The sequence below is a fragment of the Canis lupus genome, chromosome 8 (genome assembly GCF_003254725.2).
Source record: "Canis lupus dingo isolate Sandy chromosome 8, ASM325472v2, whole genome shotgun sequence".
Lineage (NCBI taxonomy): Eukaryota > Metazoa > Chordata > Mammalia > Carnivora > Canidae > Canis > Canis lupus.
In genome coordinates, this window is record NC_064250.1 from 44,834,109 (window position 1) to 44,854,007 (window position 19,899).

General features: G+C 36.3%; 1 protein-coding gene across 16 annotated transcripts in view; it reads left to right on the forward strand.

Annotated features, from left to right (window-relative positions):
• PCNX1 (pecanex 1) overlaps positions 1-12,173 on the forward strand; it is a 163,255-nt gene extending 151,082 nt beyond the window's left edge. For 11 of the 16 annotated variants that reach the window (XM_035719481.2, XM_049113321.1, XM_049113320.1 and 8 more), the window contains 4 exons: positions 2,508-2,950; positions 3,351-3,491; positions 3,690-3,726; positions 11,925-12,173. In XM_035719481.2, the coding sequence (XP_035575374.2) occupies positions 2,508-2,950; positions 3,351-3,491; positions 3,690-3,726; positions 11,925-12,109 (806 nt within the window). In that variant the 3' untranslated portion in view covers positions 12,110-12,173. Of the gene's footprint in view, positions 1-2,507; positions 2,951-3,350; positions 3,492-3,689; positions 9,198-11,916 lie in introns of those variants that run through there. The other 5 variants (XM_035719482.2, XM_025443143.3, XM_035719488.2 and 2 more) reach the window with 3 other exon arrangements.
• Positions 12,174-19,899: the final 7,726 nt, after the last annotated feature.

Sequence of the window (19,899 nt, forward strand, 5' to 3'; positions counted from 1 at the left end):
CAGGAGAGACACACAGAGAGGCAGAGACACAGGCAGAGGGAGAAGCAGGCTCCCCGTAAGAAATCCTTGGATCACAGCCTGAGCCAAAAGCAAGATGCTCAACCACTGAGCCACCCAGGGGTCCCATATTGGAAGATTTTAAAATGAGTTTGGCCCCTTTTTCTTTTTTTGAAGTACCTATTAAGGCTCTTGCCCATTTTTCTCTTTGATTACCTTTTTTAAAAATTTCAAGTTAGTTAACATACAGTGCAGCACTGGTTTCAGTGCTTCATCAGTCTCATACAACACCCAATGCTCATCCCTACACATGCCCTCCTTAACGCCCACCATTCAGTTACCCCACCTCCCCACCCACCTACCCTATAGCAACCCTCAGTTTGTTTCCTAGAGTTGCTTCCTATGGTTTGCCTCCCTCTCAATTTTCATCTTATTTTATCCTTCCTTCCCTTCTCCTATGTTCATCTGTTTTGTTTCTTAAATTCCATATATGAGTGAGATCACATGATATTTCTTTTTCTCTGACTCACTTATTTCACTTAGCATAATACATTCAGTTCCATGGTTATCTTATTCTTGTTTGTATATACTGTATTTGAATTATTTGTCAGTTTTCTGTATTACAAATACCTTTGCCCATTCTATCCCTTGGCTTTCCATTCTCTTCCTGAGAAGGGTTTCTCCTCCTCTTTTGAAAAGTTCTTAATTTTTTTTTTTTTTTTTTTTTTTTTTTTTTTATGATAGTCACAGAGAGAGAGAGAGAGGCAGAGACACAGGCAGAGGGAGAAGCAGGCTCCATGCACCGGGAGCCCGACATGGGATTCAATCCCAGGTCTCCAGGATCGCACCCTGGGCCAAAGGCAGGCGCTAAAACGCTGCGCCACCCAGGGATCCCTGACAAGAAGTTCTTAATTTTAGTGTAGAGCAATTTACTGATCTTTTCCTTTATGATTAGTGTTTTTTAATATCCTACTTAAGAAAATTTTTCCTATCCCAAGGCAAGAAGGTTTGGGTTTTTGTTTGTTTGTTTTTGTTTTTTGTTTTTTTGTTTTTTTGTTTCTTTGGTTTTTTACTAATTTACCTTTTACACAAGATCTGCAGTCCACCTGGTATGCAATAGGAATCAGATTTCATCTATTTTCATATGGCTGGTTGGTTGATCCAGAACTGTCTTTTCTGCTCTGCTTCACATGAATGATATGAAGTTTTAAGGCATTTAGTTAAATTAAGAAAAAAAAAATCCAATAGCATTGGAATTAAGACTCTAAATAGGTGTATTACCAACATTTTATAACTTCTATTTTGACTTCTGAGTGAAAAGCTGAAACTTTCAGTGTGCTTTAAATACTCTCATTTTGATCAGCTCTTTATTTTCAGATAGAAAGTATGTGAAGCATTTTTTAAAATATAATTAAAAACTATTTCCTAATCTTCACATTTCTATTATAAGTCAGGAAAAGATGAACCTGATGAATCATATCAAGCCATTTGAAAAAGAACACAAAAGGACACACTATTCAGTATCACTGATGATTCATATTTAGTAGTAATCCCTTAATGGATATGAAAATCACAGTGTGGCATCACCATCTCTCTGTAGACTGTGTAGTTTGTCATTGGAATGGATTGCAAGGACATTAGTTCTATGCTCTGAGAAATAGTAGTTACAGCTCTTGCTGCATAGTAGACCCTTAATAAATATTTCTTGTCTTATTTCCATGAGATATTTCATTTCTGAAATATGAAAGAGGTGTTCTTATTATCCTGAAACATTTCTGTGGAATATATTTTAGGATTTATCCCAATGTTAAATTCTGATAGCTTCTGAAATTATATGGTTTTTTTTGTCCCAGAATTTTAATTTTATAAAGCTTTAGCAAATTATATTATCAAAACCACATAAGAAAAGAGATCTCAGATATTCGTTTCTTTTTGACAACATTAAAAGTTTTAGGTATAGGGGTGCTTGGATGGCACAGTCGATTAAGCATCCAATTCTTGGTTTTAGCCCAAGTCATGATCTTACAGTGGTGAGATGAAGCCCCGCATTGTGTTCTATGCATAGCAGGGAGTCTGCTGGAGATTTTCTCTCTCTCTCTTTCCCTCTCCCCCCACTTGTGCATGCACACTCTCTCCCTCTCTCAATAAAAAATAATTTTTTTTTTAAAGTTATAGCTATATGGACAGCCCCGGTGGCGCAGGGGTTTGGTGCTGCCTGCAGCCCAGGGTGTGATCCTGGGGACCCAGGTCGAGTCCTATGTCAGGCTCCCTGCATGGAGCCTGCTTCTCCCTCTGCCTGTGTCTCTGCCTCTCTCTCTCTGTGTCTTTCAGGAATAAATAAATACAATCTTTAAAAAAAGAAAAAAAAAAAAAGCTTTAGGTATAAATGTTAAATTCAGTGAATTCACCAAGTAATTACTTAAGGGAAAAACTCTTAGAAACTACCAAAAAAAAAAAAAGTGTTTGAATGATTCCAGTTAGAATGAGTACTGTTGTTTATCCTTCGCTAGGCACGAGCCACAGCTCCCATTCCGTACAGTCCAGCCTGGTCAGACAGTCCCCTGCTCGAGCCTCAGTGGCCAGCCAGTCTTCTTACTGCTACAGCAGCCGGCACTCGTCTCTCCGAATGTCCACCACAGGATTTGTACCTTGCCGGCGCTCTTCCACAAGTCAGATATCCCTTCGAAACTTACCATCCTCCATCCAGTCCCGCCTCTCTATGGTGAACCAGATGGAGCCCTCTGGTCAGAGCGGCCTGGCCTGTGTGCAGCATGGCCTACCTTCTTCCAGCAGCTCTAGCCAGAGCATCCCAGCCTGCAAACATCATACTCTGGTGGGCTTTCTTGGGACAGAGGGAGGTCAGGCCAGTGCCACTGATGCCCAGCCAGGCAACATCTCAAGTCCTGCCAATAACTCACACGCCAAAAGGGGGGAAGTGATTTACAGAGTCCAGGTGAGTAAGCACACCATTCTTGTGCTGTATGTGTCACTCGTTTGTCCTTATTTTTTGTCAAGTGAAGGATTCTGGTGAGAACACACCTTCATATTACTTAATGTGAAGATTAGAACATTTTTAATATTGAACAAGTTTCTGCCAGCGTGAGAACTGAAAGCAAGTAGCTCTTCAGTGGTGATTTTTGTTCCCACTCAGCTTTTGTGTGGCCATTGAAGTAAGGTCTGCCAGTGGGCTAAAAGGAATTCAGGAGGTGGCCCTTTAGATTGCTTTTTGTTCAATTATAGGCAGTGGAAAGCTTGAGACACAGAGTCTGAAAGAAATTTTGTTTGAGATTATGTAATTGTCATCAGAAAGAAAAAATTGAATTGGAAATGACCCCTATTTATTTGCAATTTAGATTGTAGATCCCAGTCAAATTCTGGATGGAATCAACCTGTCAAAAAGGAAGGAGCTGCAGTGGCCTGATGAGGGTATTCGGTTGAAAGCTGGGAGAAACAGCTGGAAAGACTGGAGTCCTCAGGAAGGCATGGAAGGCCATGTAAGTTCTCTTATGAATCTGACCTATGGTCTCACTTTTTTGTAGCCTGACTTGTGTGTTTTTAGCTAATTTTATGTGCTTGCTTTTTTAAATGTACCTTTTGCTAAATTACCAAAAGATACTACCTCTAATTTTAAGTGAATTTTGTCAATATTTTCAAGGTCTTTGCCACTAATCTATTGTATTCTGAATCATTAGGTGATTCACCGATGGGTGCCTTGCAGCAGAGATCCAGGTACTAGATCCCACATTGACAAGACAGTACTTCTGGTCCAGATTGATGATAAATATGTGACTGTCATTGAAACTGGGGTACTAGAACTTGGGGCCGAAGTGTGAGCCAGTGTTTTATAACTACATTTCTTTTCCCTCTCCATTCCAAGATGTTGGAAAAAGAGAGGCGAGCGTGGAAGATGCCTGCAGGTATTCTTTGCTCCTGTATGGGAGAGACTTGGATGGAGAGCAGGCTTGGTTAAGCGCCTCTCCTTTGCCCTTCACCTTGACTCCTGTCACTGTCTCCATCCCCAAATAAAGCTGAAATATTTTTTTAAGTTAGCTGCTGAGAAAACATTTTGCATGAAGGATAAAGTTCTGTTACAATACATCTTTAAAAAAGGTTTTTTCCTATGTATTGCCTATGCTTTACATCAACAAACTCTTTATTTCTAAACTACGATCTCATATTTTTCTAATTTCTTTGCCAAAAATAATTGCCATGTTTGGTCACAGAACATGAAATCCATTTACCTTGATTTTTAAGAACAGACCAGTATATAAAACCTTCAGTTCGACGTTTAGCAGTATGAACGTTTAATGTACAGTGAAAGAGACTATGAACATAGATTTATCTTATTCCTTGAGCGCTAAAAACTTTAATGAGAAAACTGCACTAATTTTTTACAACAATGCACTAAAGTCTGAGATTTCTCAGAACATTTATTTATATATAAAAAAATAAAATACCATTATTTAAATTGCCTTTGGGATTAACCCCTTCCCTTTCCTTACACATACATAGCAGAACTGTGCTGCTGCTTTTCTGTTAGTAATCTGCACTTCATGCCAGTACATTGGGTGTTTTCTTTAAAATGAACACTAAATCTCAAGATATACTTAACTTCACCATTGGCATTTCCTGGAGACCATAGTCAGTGCATCGGTCCTGTGAACACCACTGCCAGCTCCTGTGTCCACATGTCAGATGAACTCCAGCAACAGGTGTGCCCCAGGCAGTCTGCTTCTCTCCACTTGGGGCAAGCCCTGCTGGGGTCGATTCTGGGAAGAAAATATTTTCGTTTTTCAAAGAAGAAGATGAACATCCAAGAATTTAAAGAGAGAATCAGTTGCTTTTCTTTTAAGAGTTATTAGCTCTTGATGTTACTCACGTGCAGTTCAGTTAATCAAGTAAAATTTTTTCAAAAACAAGATTATCCAAATGGTGCAGTTCTTATTGTTATATCCCTCTTGAATAACCTCACCTTTTGTTTTGCTCCTCTCTTCTTTTTTCTATTACTTGAATTTTTTTCCTGTAATTTATAGTGTGTAGGTGTAATTTGAAATATTTATAACTGTGAAATTGACTTCATATGTTGTCTCATAAATTTTATTGGTTTTTTAAAAAATATGCGTGTATTCAGGGAAATATATAATTCAGATTTACAATTGGGTTAGGTGGAAACTGCAGTTTAGATTTCATTTTCAACTCTTGGCATTTTTTAAACCCTTCAGAGAACTTTCCCCTTTTGTGTGAAACTCCAAAGACGACTGTGTATCTCCTCTGAGCATTTAGGAGCAGCCATCTTTCTACCCCTCTGTAAATGTGATGTGAAAAGAAGCAGGTGAAATTGACTTAAATCATATAATTTAGTTATCCAGTGCATCCAAAGTGTTACTAATTCAAACATGGCACGAGCCCTATTTCCAGTACTCACTGACCACATGTGCCTGACCACATGTGTCTTGGATGGTAACAGGTTTAAGGTGTCTTGATCAGGTGATGGGGAGAGAAGCTGCCACCTTCCTTGCTCCCTACTGCTGCTCCTACAGTATAGTGTAACACTTCAGTAGAAGGAAGGGAAATTAAGGAAATCAGTAGCTAATATATGCCACCCAAATGCATTTTTATCCCAAAATCTATTTGGCCCTTTTCTAATTTAAAATTTCTATAGTAATTCAGGACTCAGTGTGCCACACACAGAGGTTTCCATACTTCACACTTTGCAAAATTTACTGTTTAAGAACATTTGTCGAATGATTTACTGAACCTTTACACAAAGGATACCCTTTCTAAATTGACCAGTTAAAAAGTATTTTCCTGATACTGTTGTGACATTCTGTATTTGCCTCATTTTGGCAAATCTACAGTATGTCATTAAGGTTTAGGCTTTTGTTTTTCTCTTCTCAAACAGTATCTGATCTGTCTAACCATCTACATTTATTTAAAATATTCTCAAAGGAATTGTGATTCCTGCTGCTTGTTTTCTTTCTAAAGTGAATATGATCTTTTCATGGTCATTACCTAAATGGGAAGATAGTGGAGCCCTTTCAGTCTTAAATGAAGGATAATTCATTTTCCTCCATGGGGGAAAAATCAGAGCTTCAGGAGGGCTAGAATTATTTTTATTTCTAGCCTCCCACTCCCAATGTGTTAAATACATTATACACTCTAAAAACACAAGACTAGATTTTATACAGAATAGATATATTGGGTCTTGATTTGGGGTGGTAACTATGGACATTCTTCTCAAAACAAGTTGAATTTTATTATCAAGTAGCCCTGTAGTGAAGTTATGAATTAGGAACCCTAACAGGATCCTTGTTTGTATTTTTTAAGTCTAAAACTGATAGTCTTTTTAAAGTCAAAATAGTTCTCTAATAATTATGTTGGAGGAAGCAGTAATTATTGAAGGAAAGATTCACTTTTAATAATTGGACCTAAATCACTACATAGAAACATATGTGCTTCCATTAAGTAGAATGATCATCCTTAGTCTACCTTCTCCACCCCACCTTGGAGAGTAGTGAGCTGTTTGTTTAGGTTCCCTGATTAACTTTCTTCATCAGTGTACAAAAGCTAGTGTCTTTCATTCACAATTGCCAAAACTTTCAGAGTTCCATCATTTGAAAATAAGAATATGTAATTAAAATACTAGCTTTTTATGCATTTCCCTTAAACAGAGTTTCATTGATAGCTTACTGGTCTTTTTCTTATTTGGTTTTGGTTTTTCCTTCCTTTGAGAGTCCTGGAGTGAATTATAAATTGCTAGCTGTTTTTCTTATTTCCTCATTCAGTGGCAAAAATCTTTTTTTTTTTTTTTTTGGCAAAAATTATTTTATAACTCAAATTTAAACTTTTGGTTAATCTTCCAGCTTGTAACGTGTGTATGAGTCCTCTTTTTACACCATTTTCAGTACTTGATAAAACTTTAAATATTCACTTTTTTCTTGAGAATTCTAAATTTTCCAAGAGTCTAGATTAATATAAGCTGTTGATATTTAAGGGGCTTGGGAGAGTAGGTGGTGAGACTGTATATTTTTTAAGGTAAGAGGAGATTAATTACCTTTCAGGAAATTAATGAATAAACTTCATCAATGTTCTGCCTTCTTTGGGTTTCTATTATTGGAAGATGAGCTTCCATTAGATTTGAAGTAGTTTTAAAAATATTTCAAGTATATCTGAGATACTTCTACTAATCCTTGAAACAGAAGTAGACAATGTTTCTATCCTGAGTGAGGTGTGGAAAATCACTCTGTGCACCAAATATCAGGCAATGAAAATGTAAGTTTTTATGTAGAGACTAAGCTTATTGGGAAGATGTGTTTTTCTTCCTGTGTTGCTTTATTTTTCTATCCTCTATCAGCATATAAAAAACAGCCTCAAATCTAAGCAAGGGTAGCTTAGCCTTAATAAATTCCACTTTGCTTCTGCCTCTGCTTAGAAATTCTTCATTTGGTGGATTGCTGCACTGAGTCACTCATCCAGAACGAGGTCTTTTAAACTTATGATTTGCCCAGAGTCTAAAATTATCTTCTTTAACTTTCAAAAATCTTTCCTCCTAAATATATGACTTGAGAAAAAGATACCTTAGTAATTTTGCTTGAGAAGTCCTTGAATTTATGTTTACTAGTGATTAAGTTATAAACTGCTGTCCAGATTAATTACCTTTTTGTTTATCTTCCTTATTCTTTCATTAATATAGACAATCCCCCACCCCTTTGTTTAAGCCCTCAGGATTCATTCTTGTTCTTTTCTGTAGTGTATAATGTAATCATGCAAATTACTTTGCCTAGACTTAGACCCAGTCTAGTTTTTCCTTTGATATGATAAATTGTTCAGATAAGGTATCCAACATCAATTTTTATTCCAAAGGCTTTTTCTTTAATTCTAAAATGAGTGGAAAGAATAATGTCAATCAAGGCTAAAATGGTACTGGGAACTTTTTGGTTTCAGTCTTATGTAGAAATTGAGTTTTATTGATCTAGAGAAAGAGAAAAGTCATATATGACCATGTATTTGTGCAGTGTAAGTTTGACTATTACATTGGGTATCTGTAGGGGTTTTTAAGTATTTAAAAACCAGCTTCTCTCTTCTTCATTTTTCTATTTAAAAAATCTGGTTGGTATACACCTAGGCCTTCTCATGTTTAGCTTGTGAAATGTTTAGTAAGAATTGTGACTGGAAAGGAATTAATTATTATACAAGTAGATCTGGTAGGTATGTGAGTGGAGCATTAATTTTGCTTGAAACAAATATATTTTCTGCTTTGAATCACCTCACCAGGGTCATCTCAAGAATTACGTATAAGAATTTCTCTTTATTGCCTATCAGCCACATATTCTTTCTGAAGTAGAGTAAATAAGTTCTATTTACGAGCTGAACTTTATTATCTGTCATTTTATGGAAGCAACACAACAACATTCTTTGGGGGAACCAGAACCGATTGTCATCGCAAGGTTACATGACAACGCTTTCGTAAGACATACCTATTATATAGGGTCAGACCTTTTTTCCTATGCCCAGCTCTGCACCTGACAATTTGTGATTCAGTGGAGCCATGCTAGAAGGAACAATGGTCATGGAAGATGATGGTAAGGATGGATACCTGCGTGTTACTTGCACAGATGATGTGATGCCTTGGTATTCAGAACAGAGTAGTAGGTAGAAAATGAGATGGCTGCTCCAGATGACTCTCGGGTTTAGTGTGACTGTGGTTGAACAAGATTTTTTATACCTGAAGCTTGATTCTGCAACCAAAATAACAGAAATGTGGGGGAAATCATGTCTGCTTATGCTTTTTAAAGCTTACAGTTTAAGTAAAAATAAATTGTAAAAACTGGTTACCTTACCTTTCTACAATGAGCTCTGCATGAGGAAATGGAAGGAAGAATGCTAAAAATGGTTCAGGAAGATCTGTGTGAGGAAGGAAAATGGGTTTCCCTTTTCTGATCATGGGCTCTGAAAGCATTCATTGCCTTTACCAGCATTCAGTATAAACCAGAGATAAGAATATATGTACTCGCGTGGGTCCGTGAGTGTGTGTGTGTGTCTGGATGTTTGTTATTCTAAATAGCTTGTAAATATTGTAGTTGTTTAAAATGGAAAATAAAAGCTGAGATTGTTTTTTTCTTTGCAAATATATTGCATCAAAAATACAGTATTGACGGTGGATAAAAACACTGAGGAAATAAATTTTTTTTTCATTTTGCCTTCTGTCCATTTTTGTCAAATTAAGAAAAATTCAAGTATACCATATTAAGCTCTGCATAGCATATTTTAAAACATGTACTTGGTTCTGAAATCATTTTAATCAGAAGCTTTGGCCTGTAAACATGAATCAGCTGACATGTACATATTTCATATTAAAAGGATATCTTTTCATACTTGGTAGAAAGGTGGTAGTTTATATCTTTTATCTCAATGTGTCATATTAATGATATTAGATGGAACATGTAGGATAATAGTGTACATGTGTTCACCACATTACACTAAGTTACTATATAAAAAAGGAAGTGAACATTTGGATTATGGTCATCAAAATCAGGCAAACGCTAACCTGAGGCATGTTCTTAACCCACTTTTTATCTGTATAATACTTAAAGAAAGTACAAGCTGACCCAACAATGAGAATAGATACACTCGTGATCAAATCACTTAAGCCATTAGTGAGTCATTTTAGCTATTAGTAACAACCCAAACCACCAGGCTGCAGATTATGTGCCATCTATATCAGAGTCCCAGACAGTTTGCTGTCTTCCCGCCCAGGATCACAGTGGCACAACTGGAAATGTGGTATTTAGTCTTTTTTCTAGTGACAGGAAACCTGCTGAGTTAAATGAAACACATTTTCAAAGAAAGAAATTACTCATATATGTGAGCTGTATCAACCTTAAGAGCCAGAGACTCAAGGAGGGGGGAGTGACGTGACATGTAAGTCCCATAAAACCTTTTCATCGTTCTTAAAGTACAGTTTACTGGATTTTTCCTCCTAAAGGATCCAGAAGTTTTGCTGATGGGTAGCCACTGAATCTTACCAGATTAGATGCATTTTCCTGTGGAGAAGGTGAAAACGGCCTTGTGAAGTAAGGGCATGACCAAATGGTGGTTTCTTGGGTATTCAGGCTGCATTCATTATACAAAATACGTGTTTCATTCCCCCTTATTGTGCTAATATGTGCTTATTAAAGGAAATTAAGTATAACTAAACTTCATACTTGGGGAAAATGTAATTTGGTGTAAGAGAATACCTGGATTGCTTTGTAACTTCTTAGGATACACAGAAACAGCAAGTGGCTAGAGATGAATCCATCTTGTCTGGCAGCCTTTTAAGAAAACATTCAATTTCAATGTGCAGTATAAACTGTGCCCAAAGGAAGAGTCCTTCTTTGGTCCAGGGCTCCCTATTGCTGCCCAGAATCTTGTGTGAATATATAATAATTGGCCTACATAAAAATACTCTAGGTCTCCAGTCCAATTCTAAAGCACATACTCTTGACCTTTTTTTTTTTTAAGATTTACTTATTTATTCATGAGAGACAAGGACTGATAAAGGCAGAGACACAGGCAGAAGGAGACACAGGGAGCCCGATGTGGGACCCAATCCCAAATCGCAGGATCGTGGCCTGAGCCAAACAAAGGCAGGTACCCCAACCACTGAGCCACCCAGGCGTCCCAACCATGTGTTTATCAGATAAAAACATCCCAGGACAATGATGAATTTGAGCTGACACCAAGTAGTGCCTCTGTTCATTATACTCTTAATGGTTAATCGGTTTGTTCTCACACACCACCACAACTTCTTGGTTTTCTACCAATACAGTGTAGCATAAATGGAGGGTGTACCTTTCTTCAGACAGAAGCAGGTTTGTCTAGCTTATAAATTTGGGAGTGACTCCTTTTGTACAATTGCAATATAAAACTATTCATTTAAATAGTTTCAAAATACTAATTTACTTGGGATGCTTATACTTGCAAGAAAGAAAACTCATTTCAAAGTTGCTGAATATAGGAAATTGGTTCACTGCAAAATTAAGGGTAGACTGGGCTTTCAGGATTGGTTTGTTCATGTTACTCCAACTCTGTATATCTGTGATTTTTTTTCCCTCTACCTCCTATGTATGCTGGCTTCCTTTCAGATTTTGGCTGTCTGTAGGTCTGGAACCCCATTCTATACCCATCAGAAAGAAAAAAACTAACAGTTACCTCTCTTACATGAGAAAATTTCCTAGAAGCCTCAGCATAGTTCTTGCACCTTTTTTTTTTTTTTTTTTGTAAAGATTTTATTTTATTTTATGATCTTCTAAACCAGTCATGGACAAAAACAGAATTACCATGATTGGCTCAGACAAATCAGAGCTAGCCTCAAAGCTGGAGTCCGTTCCCCAAACAGTGTGGTTGCTACACAGTGCATGCAAAAGCATTGACTACAATGTCCACAACAGATTTGTATATAGTTCTCCAAAATTTAAGTATTGTTTTTAAGAAACAGGGACTCAGACCACCTGAAAATTAGGTGTTTCTTCTAGGATGCATCTGTAGCAGATCTAGAGCAGAAAATCAGCAGATACTTAGGGGGACACAGGTCCAGATGTTTGCTCTCCTTTTCTCAGGGGTTGCCTTACATCTCATGTCAATTTTGCTTTTCTCTGTGTAAATTATTTCCTTCCTTAGATTATTTTGTGTTGGGGAGGGGGGAAGTTCCCTGTGAAACCAACTGGACCTGGAACAATTTTTTGGCAAATGCTTCTAATTATGGATTAAGATTTTTCTGTATTGTTAGTTTGGGCAAGTTGGTTTTTTCTAGGACTGCAGTTCTCAAACTTTTGGGTCTCTTAATACTTGGAAAAAAAATTACCAAGCACTCACCCCATCCCAAAGAGCTTTTTTTTTTATTATTATTATTAAAGATTTTATTTATTTATTCATGAGAAACACAGAGAAAGAGGCAGAGACACAGGCAGAGAGAGAAGCAGGCTCCACGCCGGGAGCCCGACGTGGGACTCGATCCTGGGACTACAGGGTCACATCCCTGGGCCAAAGGGCAGGCGCCGAACCGCTGAGCCACCCAGGGATCCCCAAGAGCTTTTGTCTATGTGGTTTATATCAGTATTTGTTGCATTAGAAATTAAAACCTGTTTTAAAAATACTATTTCTAAATGAATAAACTCAAAGAATTAATAAACTCATTACGTGTTAACATTTTTTATTTGAAATTAAGCTTCTAACTTAAATGTGTAACATCTGAACTCTTACCTGCTTCTACATACAGCGTATTGCATTATATTATTTTGGTTGAAGCATATGAGAAAAACCTGGCGCTATATATATATATATATATATATATATATATATATATATATATATATTTGGAAGAGAAGAGTTATTTTAATAGTCTTTTCAGGAAATTGTTGATATTCTGTTTTATACTTCACTAAAATTAGACAAGTGGTACTTTCTTAAAGGTCAGTTGTGATATAGAATCCCATTTGTCTGGATTATTTTAAAATCTGTTGCCTTACCTAACTTGGAATGGATCTTTTACCTGGGTGTGATTTTGTAACACCATTTATTTATAAGGTAATAGTTATGCAGATCTTCCAAATGTTAACATATTTCATTATGCATTATTTTTAAAATCACCTTTTTTCATATCAATATCAGTCAGATACACCTATATTGGGGAGCTAGAAAGCTCATAGTAGCAGATACAAGTGTTCTAAAATTATTTTTATCAAGAGTTCAAATTTTATCGTTGGTGACAAATATTCTCAGTTTTTAAAGCCACAGACTCGCTTCACTTTTTAGAAAAATCTTTCAAATACTCAAATCTAAACAATGTAGTTTGTCTCTCAGTCTTTCTTTCAAGTAAAAATGGCATTCCACGAAAAATAATTGACTAGCTTAGCCCATAACACAAAAGGACTATTCTTTGAGAAAATCATATTTTGGTATGCTGAAGAAATGCTTTGTGCATACTTCACATTTTGCCACATAGACTTTTAAAAAGATATATTTTGAAGGAACAAAATATAATAAATTGATAATTTTTATTGCTTCGTCAGGGACATCTTCGGTGAAATTGAAATCCCTTCTGTGAATGCATGGTGGTAAAGACTACAAGGGCTAGCAGTATAGCTGGGTGCCATTGCCTTGACTCCTTCTAAGGTATCTGTAGTTTGACTCATCACATCTTCTGCACAATTATTATAAATGTGAGCACAGTGAAAAAAGGCAGATGATATCTTAGTATTAGGAAAATAATTTTGATCTCATAGATTCCCTGAGTCTTGGGCACTCTCAATGGTGAGAGTCACTGTTGCAGGAATACGTCCATCCCATTTTCATTTTCAAATTTATTGGCATAAAGTAATTCATAATATTCTTTCACCTTTGTAATGTCTGTAACATCTGTATGTTTGTCCTCTTTCTCATTCATAATACTGATTATTTTTGCCTTTAGGCTCAATAAGGGATTATTGTGTCAAAGAACCAACTTTGGGATTTGCTCATCCTTTGTATTGTTTTTTGCTTTAACTGTATTTCCACATTTATATTCCATTTTCTTCTGGTTTTCTGGTTTTTTTCTAACTTGTTGAGATTGACACTCAGCTTTTTGGTTTTAAACCTTTGCTCTTACTATATATACTTTAAGGCTGTAGTTTTTTTTAATTGTTTTTAAAAGACAGAGCTCTTGCGTGCAAGTAGGGAAGGGAGGTGCAGAAGGAGAGGGAGAGAGAGTTTCCATACCCATTCCATACCCATTGCCAACACAGGGCTTGATCTCACAGCCCTGATGTCATAACCTGGGCTGAAACCAAAAGTCAGATGCTTAACTGAGACACCCAGGTGCCCCTAAAACTGTACATTTCTCTTTAAGCATGGCTCTAGTTCATCCAACAAGATTTGACATGTCATATTTCCATTACCAATCATTATTAAATTATAATTTCTAATTTCCATTGTGATTTTTTTCTTTTATCCATGGGTTAATTAGGCTCATATTGGTTAATTTTCAAATATTTGGGATTTTCTAGTTATTGCTTAATAACCGTGGTCAAAAAAACTCTAATAATCCTTTGAAATTTGCTTAGCTTTGCTTTGTGGCTCTGTATTTTGTCAATTTTGGTAAATGTTCCAGTGGGCATTCAGGAGAGAAACCTGTATTCTACAGTAATGAGAGCCTTCTATACTAAATATACCAATTAAGCCAATGTTGTTACGTTACTGAGATCCTGTGTATTCCTACTGATTTTTTTTGTTGTTGTTGTTGGGGGGTAGGGGTCCTGTGGTTTTAGATTTATTTCTTTTAGTTCTGTCAGTTTTGGTTTATATATTTTGAGGCTATATTATTAGGTGCCATGAATTTGGAAGATTTATGTTGACCAATTGATGACTTTAATCATTATGAAATGCCCTTTTCATGTCTAGTGATACCTGTTGCCCTAAAATTTACTTTATCTGATGTTAGTATCTCTAAAATTTGTATCCATCCTTTCACTTTCAACGTTTCTAGCTCTTTAGAGTGTGCACTTATAAACACCATATAGTTGAGATTTTTTTATTCAATTTTATAATCTTTGTCTTTTAAAAAAAATTGTTTTTAAGCAATCTCTACACCCAACATAAGGCTTGAACTCACAACCCTGAAATCAAGAGTTACACATTCTATTGACTAAACCATCCGGGCACCTGTACAATCTTTGTTTTTTAAATGGAATGTGTAGTCCATTTACATTTAAGATAATTATTGATTTTTTGGCTTAAATTTATCATCTTACTATTTGTTTCCTTTTTGCCTACTGGTTTTCGTATATCTTTTCTCCTTCTTTGCCACATTGTAGAATAAGTCATTTGCATTATTATACTCCTCCTTTTGCTTTTACCTATATATCTTTTTAAATTATTCTTTTAGTGGTTATTGAAATTAATACTTACCTACTTAGTACCTAACCACCTCGCGGACTGACTCTATTTCTACCTTTGCATCTTTTTGCTCTTTTGTCATATATTTTTAACTCTGTGTGTATTTTAAACTTTGAGGGCATTATTATTTGATATAACTTAATTTAGATTTATCCACATATTTACTCTTTCCATTGTTCCTTATTGCTTCCTATATTTTTGTGATTTCTTTTAGGATAATATTCCTTCTGCCTAAAGAACTCCCTTTACAGTTTTTTGGTCCACTAGTAACAAATTCCTTGTTTTTATTTTTCTTGTATGAAAATGTTTCTTAGGTTTTTTTGAGGAGGGAGATACAGAGTACTGAATTGGCAGTTATTTTCTTTCTGTACTTGAAAAGTATTACCCCATTGTTTTCTGACTTCCTTGATTTCTTTTAGTCTTAACTTCTCTTTTAAGAGGCAATACCTTTTTATTTCTTTGGTTATTTTTAAACTTTCATTTTTGCCTGTGAATTTTAGATTTTCCATATTTAGCTTCTGTATAGTTTTCTTTGTATTTATCTTGCCAAAGCTTTGTTATTGTCCTTTGAATCTTGGCCATTATCTCCTCAAACATTCCTTTTGGTATCTTGCCTTTCTCTCTTCACACTGCAATTACAAAATATATTAAACATTTTTGCTGTATTTTTATCTCTTACACTTTTTTTGAATTTCCTATCTTAAGGTTCTCTCCATGCTTCAAACTGAATATTTTTCTCTACATATCCTTGTTTATTTATTTCTTCTTTCAGCTATATCTAGTCTTCTGTTAAACTGATCTATTGAGTTCTCAGTTTTAGTAATCCTATTTTTCAGTTCCACAATTCCCATTTTTAATATAGTTTTCAATTAACTCTTGATCTTTTCACTTATTTGATTTATTAAACATATTAGCTACCATTATTTTAAAGTTTATGTCTAGTAATTTGATTTATTAAACATATTAACTACCATTATTTTAAAGTTCATGTCTAGTGATTTTAATACCTGGACCTCTTTTACTTTTTTACTTTACTTCCTCAGTTTATATCTTTTTTTTGCATACTTCTGACATGAACTTGTAAATGAGAATATATAGATAATCGAGGCTCTGGATGTTCACATCTTCCTTTCAAGAAGGTTTACTTTTATTGTTGGCAGACAAGGTAGGAAGTTAGCTTTTGGAAGGTAGCTTTTGGAAGATGGACTTCAGTCTCATGAAGACTAGTCTATTATTTCTAGTTCACCTTTACTCCTATGCCATAGCCCTGAGATATCCAAACTTCAAAGTCTGAGGTTTCATCCGTGGTGTTCCCTGAATTATAATTATTGACATCACAGTCTTGGGAAGGTTCAGAAGCTCTGTTCAGCTTCTCAGCCTCTCAGCCATTGTTTTGAAATTGGCAGATGTGGCACCAAATACTTAAGCTTTGGCTAGCCTTCACCTTGACTTTACCTGGTATTCTTTCAAGTTCAGCGATGTCTTCAGTTACTAGCTAACCTTAAGTTCAGCCCTGTCTTAAGTTGCAGATGTATTCACCTATGATAGGGTTTGAGGTGTTGAGCAGAATGCATAGGGTCTCATTGTATAAACTAAGTCCACTGAGGTGGCAGGAGCTAAGAGAAAACAGGGTCAATGACCTCAGAAATAAGTGTGGGTGTGGCAGCCGTTCTGAAGTTTGTGTCCCGTCCTGTACAAAGTGTATCCTAGAGATAGACCAGACACCTTAGATAAAACAGGCAGACCAATGAAAAATACATGGGGTTTCATTAACATCTTGCATATCTGCAGGCACTGATTAAATTATAGGTCACGTTATTTTTTATTTAGAAATCAGTGTTTTCAGACACAACACAATGGGTTTTCCATGTTCTCAATTATTTTCTTGGCCCGAGGTCCTTATTGACTCTCCTGTATTAGAACACACCGGGGTGATAGAGCGGCAGTAACAACAGAGAAAGGATAGCCAAAGTCCTTTTCCAGCCCTGAGTTTAACTTTTCAATTCATTTTAGATGGAACAAAATCTCCAGTGATAAGCTAAGCACTGAAATGTGCTTCAGGCAAAAATTAAAGGAACTTTATCTGTCTTTTTTCTGAGCTGGCTGGGATGAGTGGAGAGTAAAGTGGTTTAATTATTGAAAACTATTCTGTCTAGAGGCTTATGATTCATTTTGTGTGACCTTAGACTTACTTTTTCTTTGGCCATATGGGGCCAGAGGACAAGAGGTAAAAAGTAACTTCATTTGAATAATAACTTTTCCTTTCTGGAAACCAGAAAACTCTCCACTTCCACAAGTTCCAACATGTCCCTAGTTAATATCTGTATTTCTCAACGTAATTAGGTCACCCTCAAGAATGCAGGTCAGAGAGAAAACACAGAGGTGATCTGGGCCATGGGTGAGAAGGCCGAAGAAATGACAAGTACTGAAACAGAGAGCTTCTGTGTCTCCAATAATTAGATGGTATGGCATAACCGCCAAGCCATGCACTGGCTCATCTGCCCATGGCCAGTACAGCAAGTCTCATGGAAATTAGACATTTGGCCTAAAAAAAATACAAGATCCTCAGCCCCCACTTTCTGGATAACATGGAGAATGAAGCCAAATTCAGGATGCATTTGTTTTCATAAAGAAATTTTCATTAGCATCACTTTATAGCTAAAGTCACACAAGGTGTGTTTTAGTTAAAGGAGTAAGATGGCAGGAGAGCTAAAATTAACGTGGAGAGAGATTCTAGGGAGGGGTAGATTAGCTATCCAAATATGGTTGGCTTTGTAACTCATTAAGAGTTATTAATAAACTTGGTTTTGTGAGAACCTAAGTTTTGTAGAAACTTGGTTTTTTTTTTTTTCAGAACCTAATTTAACTTCAGAACCAACTGGTGATAATAAAGATAAAAGATAAATATGTTGATCAAAATGCCAGTTTACTAACTTACAGTTCTCAAGTTTAGGGTATTCTCTGCCTCATCGGAAGATAAATAATGGGCAACATTGGCCATCAGAACTAGTTAGTTTATGGACATAGGGGTTAGAACACAAGGAAGCTCCTTTTTTTTTTTCTTCCTGGCTTGGAAAATGTACTTTATAATTTTTCTCCTTTTCTAGTGACAGTATATTTATGTCTGTCAGTTTTAGATTTTTTTATTCTGTAGCGGTAAACACTATCAGACTTTGGGTTTTGGCTTTCTTGTTCCAGACACCCAAGCAGACCACATTTCTCCTATTGCCACATTCTTCAGCTATGTGAATACAACTATGTTAGGCTCAAGCTTTCCCACACATTCAGCTTCTGCTTCTGCCTGGACACTTTAACTGGATCACTGTAACACCTTGCCCTTCCTGTTTTGACTGGGGAGGATTGGTCTAACTACCAGTGTGAATTTTACTATTTAAATTTGGGGAAGTCTCTTTATCTTACAGGTCAGAGGTCATAAATTTACTAGACCTCCTGCTTTATTACATTTCCAACTAAAAACAATTTAGTTTCTCCAAATACACCATCAATTTGGGGGAAAAGGGGACTTTTTCAAAGAATTTCTCCTAACATTAAGAGCAGATCTTTTAGGAGGTTAAAAGTCTCTTTTGAAAAAGAACATTTAAAATGGTCTTACTCCTTTCTAGAATCTCTCTCCATGTTGATTTTAGCTCTCCAGCCATCTTATTCCTTTAACTAAAATATACCTCGTGTAACTTTAGCTATGAAATGATGTTAATGTAAATTTCTTTATGAAAACAGATGCACCCGAAATTTGATTTCATTCTTCATGTTATCTGTTTAGCCTGAAAAAGATTGTTGTAAGTAAATTGATCTTGGAAATATTCCATATTCGAGGACAGACGATAAGTTACAATGACAGGCTGATTTGATAATGGATCTATTAGTGAAAAGAAAATAAAAGTCTGACGTGTCTGTGGCAAAGGGCTGGTATATGGTAACTCTTGCCAGATTAAAGATTCTGGAAAATAGGTTCTATTTCCATTGCAGGTTCTGGCAAAAGGACTGTCTAGAATGCTGTAATGCTTTTCTTCGAAAAGGGTTGACTGCAGTAAGATCTGTAATGCCGGATAAATGTACAACAAACCTGCCAGATGTTTTTACTGTTCCCTTACATATTTGGAAATTAAGGGGTAAAAGGAAATTTTCGGGAAAAGGTAAAATTATGACTCAGACATAAAAATGTACACATGTTCAGAAATTTATTTGATGCATTAATCCAGATGACTGACTACATGTTATGATGGGTTCAAATTTAAGTTTTCTGAAAAAGCACAGTTACATGGAGTAAAGGAATACTGAAATGAATTGTAAATTGAAGATAAATGTTTTGTTGTTTCAGAGAGTCTAGTAGACTCTAGTAGAGGGGATAGAATTTATAGGTTTTAGCAGTTCCCTACAACCTACAAAAGTATAAAATAGCTCCCACAGAATCAGAATCTAAGACAAAAGGGTACGCTATAGACCATCCCTAGTTTTCCATTGACATACAAGTTTTTTCTACCTGATGTTCAGTAATTCACCTGAGATAATACACATTGATGGAGATAAAATGGAGGCAAATTCCTCTTGGCGGCGTACAGGGTGTTTGAATTGCAAGGGAATCCTGGAGGAGGTCATTGAAGACTATTGCCTGAAGCAGTTGGCCTGAACCAAGTTGTTGACTCTAGTGAGTTAGCTTCAGTGGAAGCAGACTCTGAGTCTGAAATTTTTGCACAAGAAGTTGACTGGGGAGTGCTCTCCCATGCATATTCTTAGGAACAATATGCATGAGGGAGCACAAGAAGCTGGATTGATTGATGCAGAGGAAGAAATTGAACTGTGATGCAATTAGAGCAACAGTTTTCATCAAAGTCTGTGGGGGGGGATCTGGAGCTGGGTGGCTCTTCTGAGATACTCTGAATCAAAACAAGAAGCTGCAGGCACTTCCTGGGGAGGACAGTGCTCCCAGCAGCTTGGGGGAGTGATGGTGCCCATCCTGAAGTGGAATTT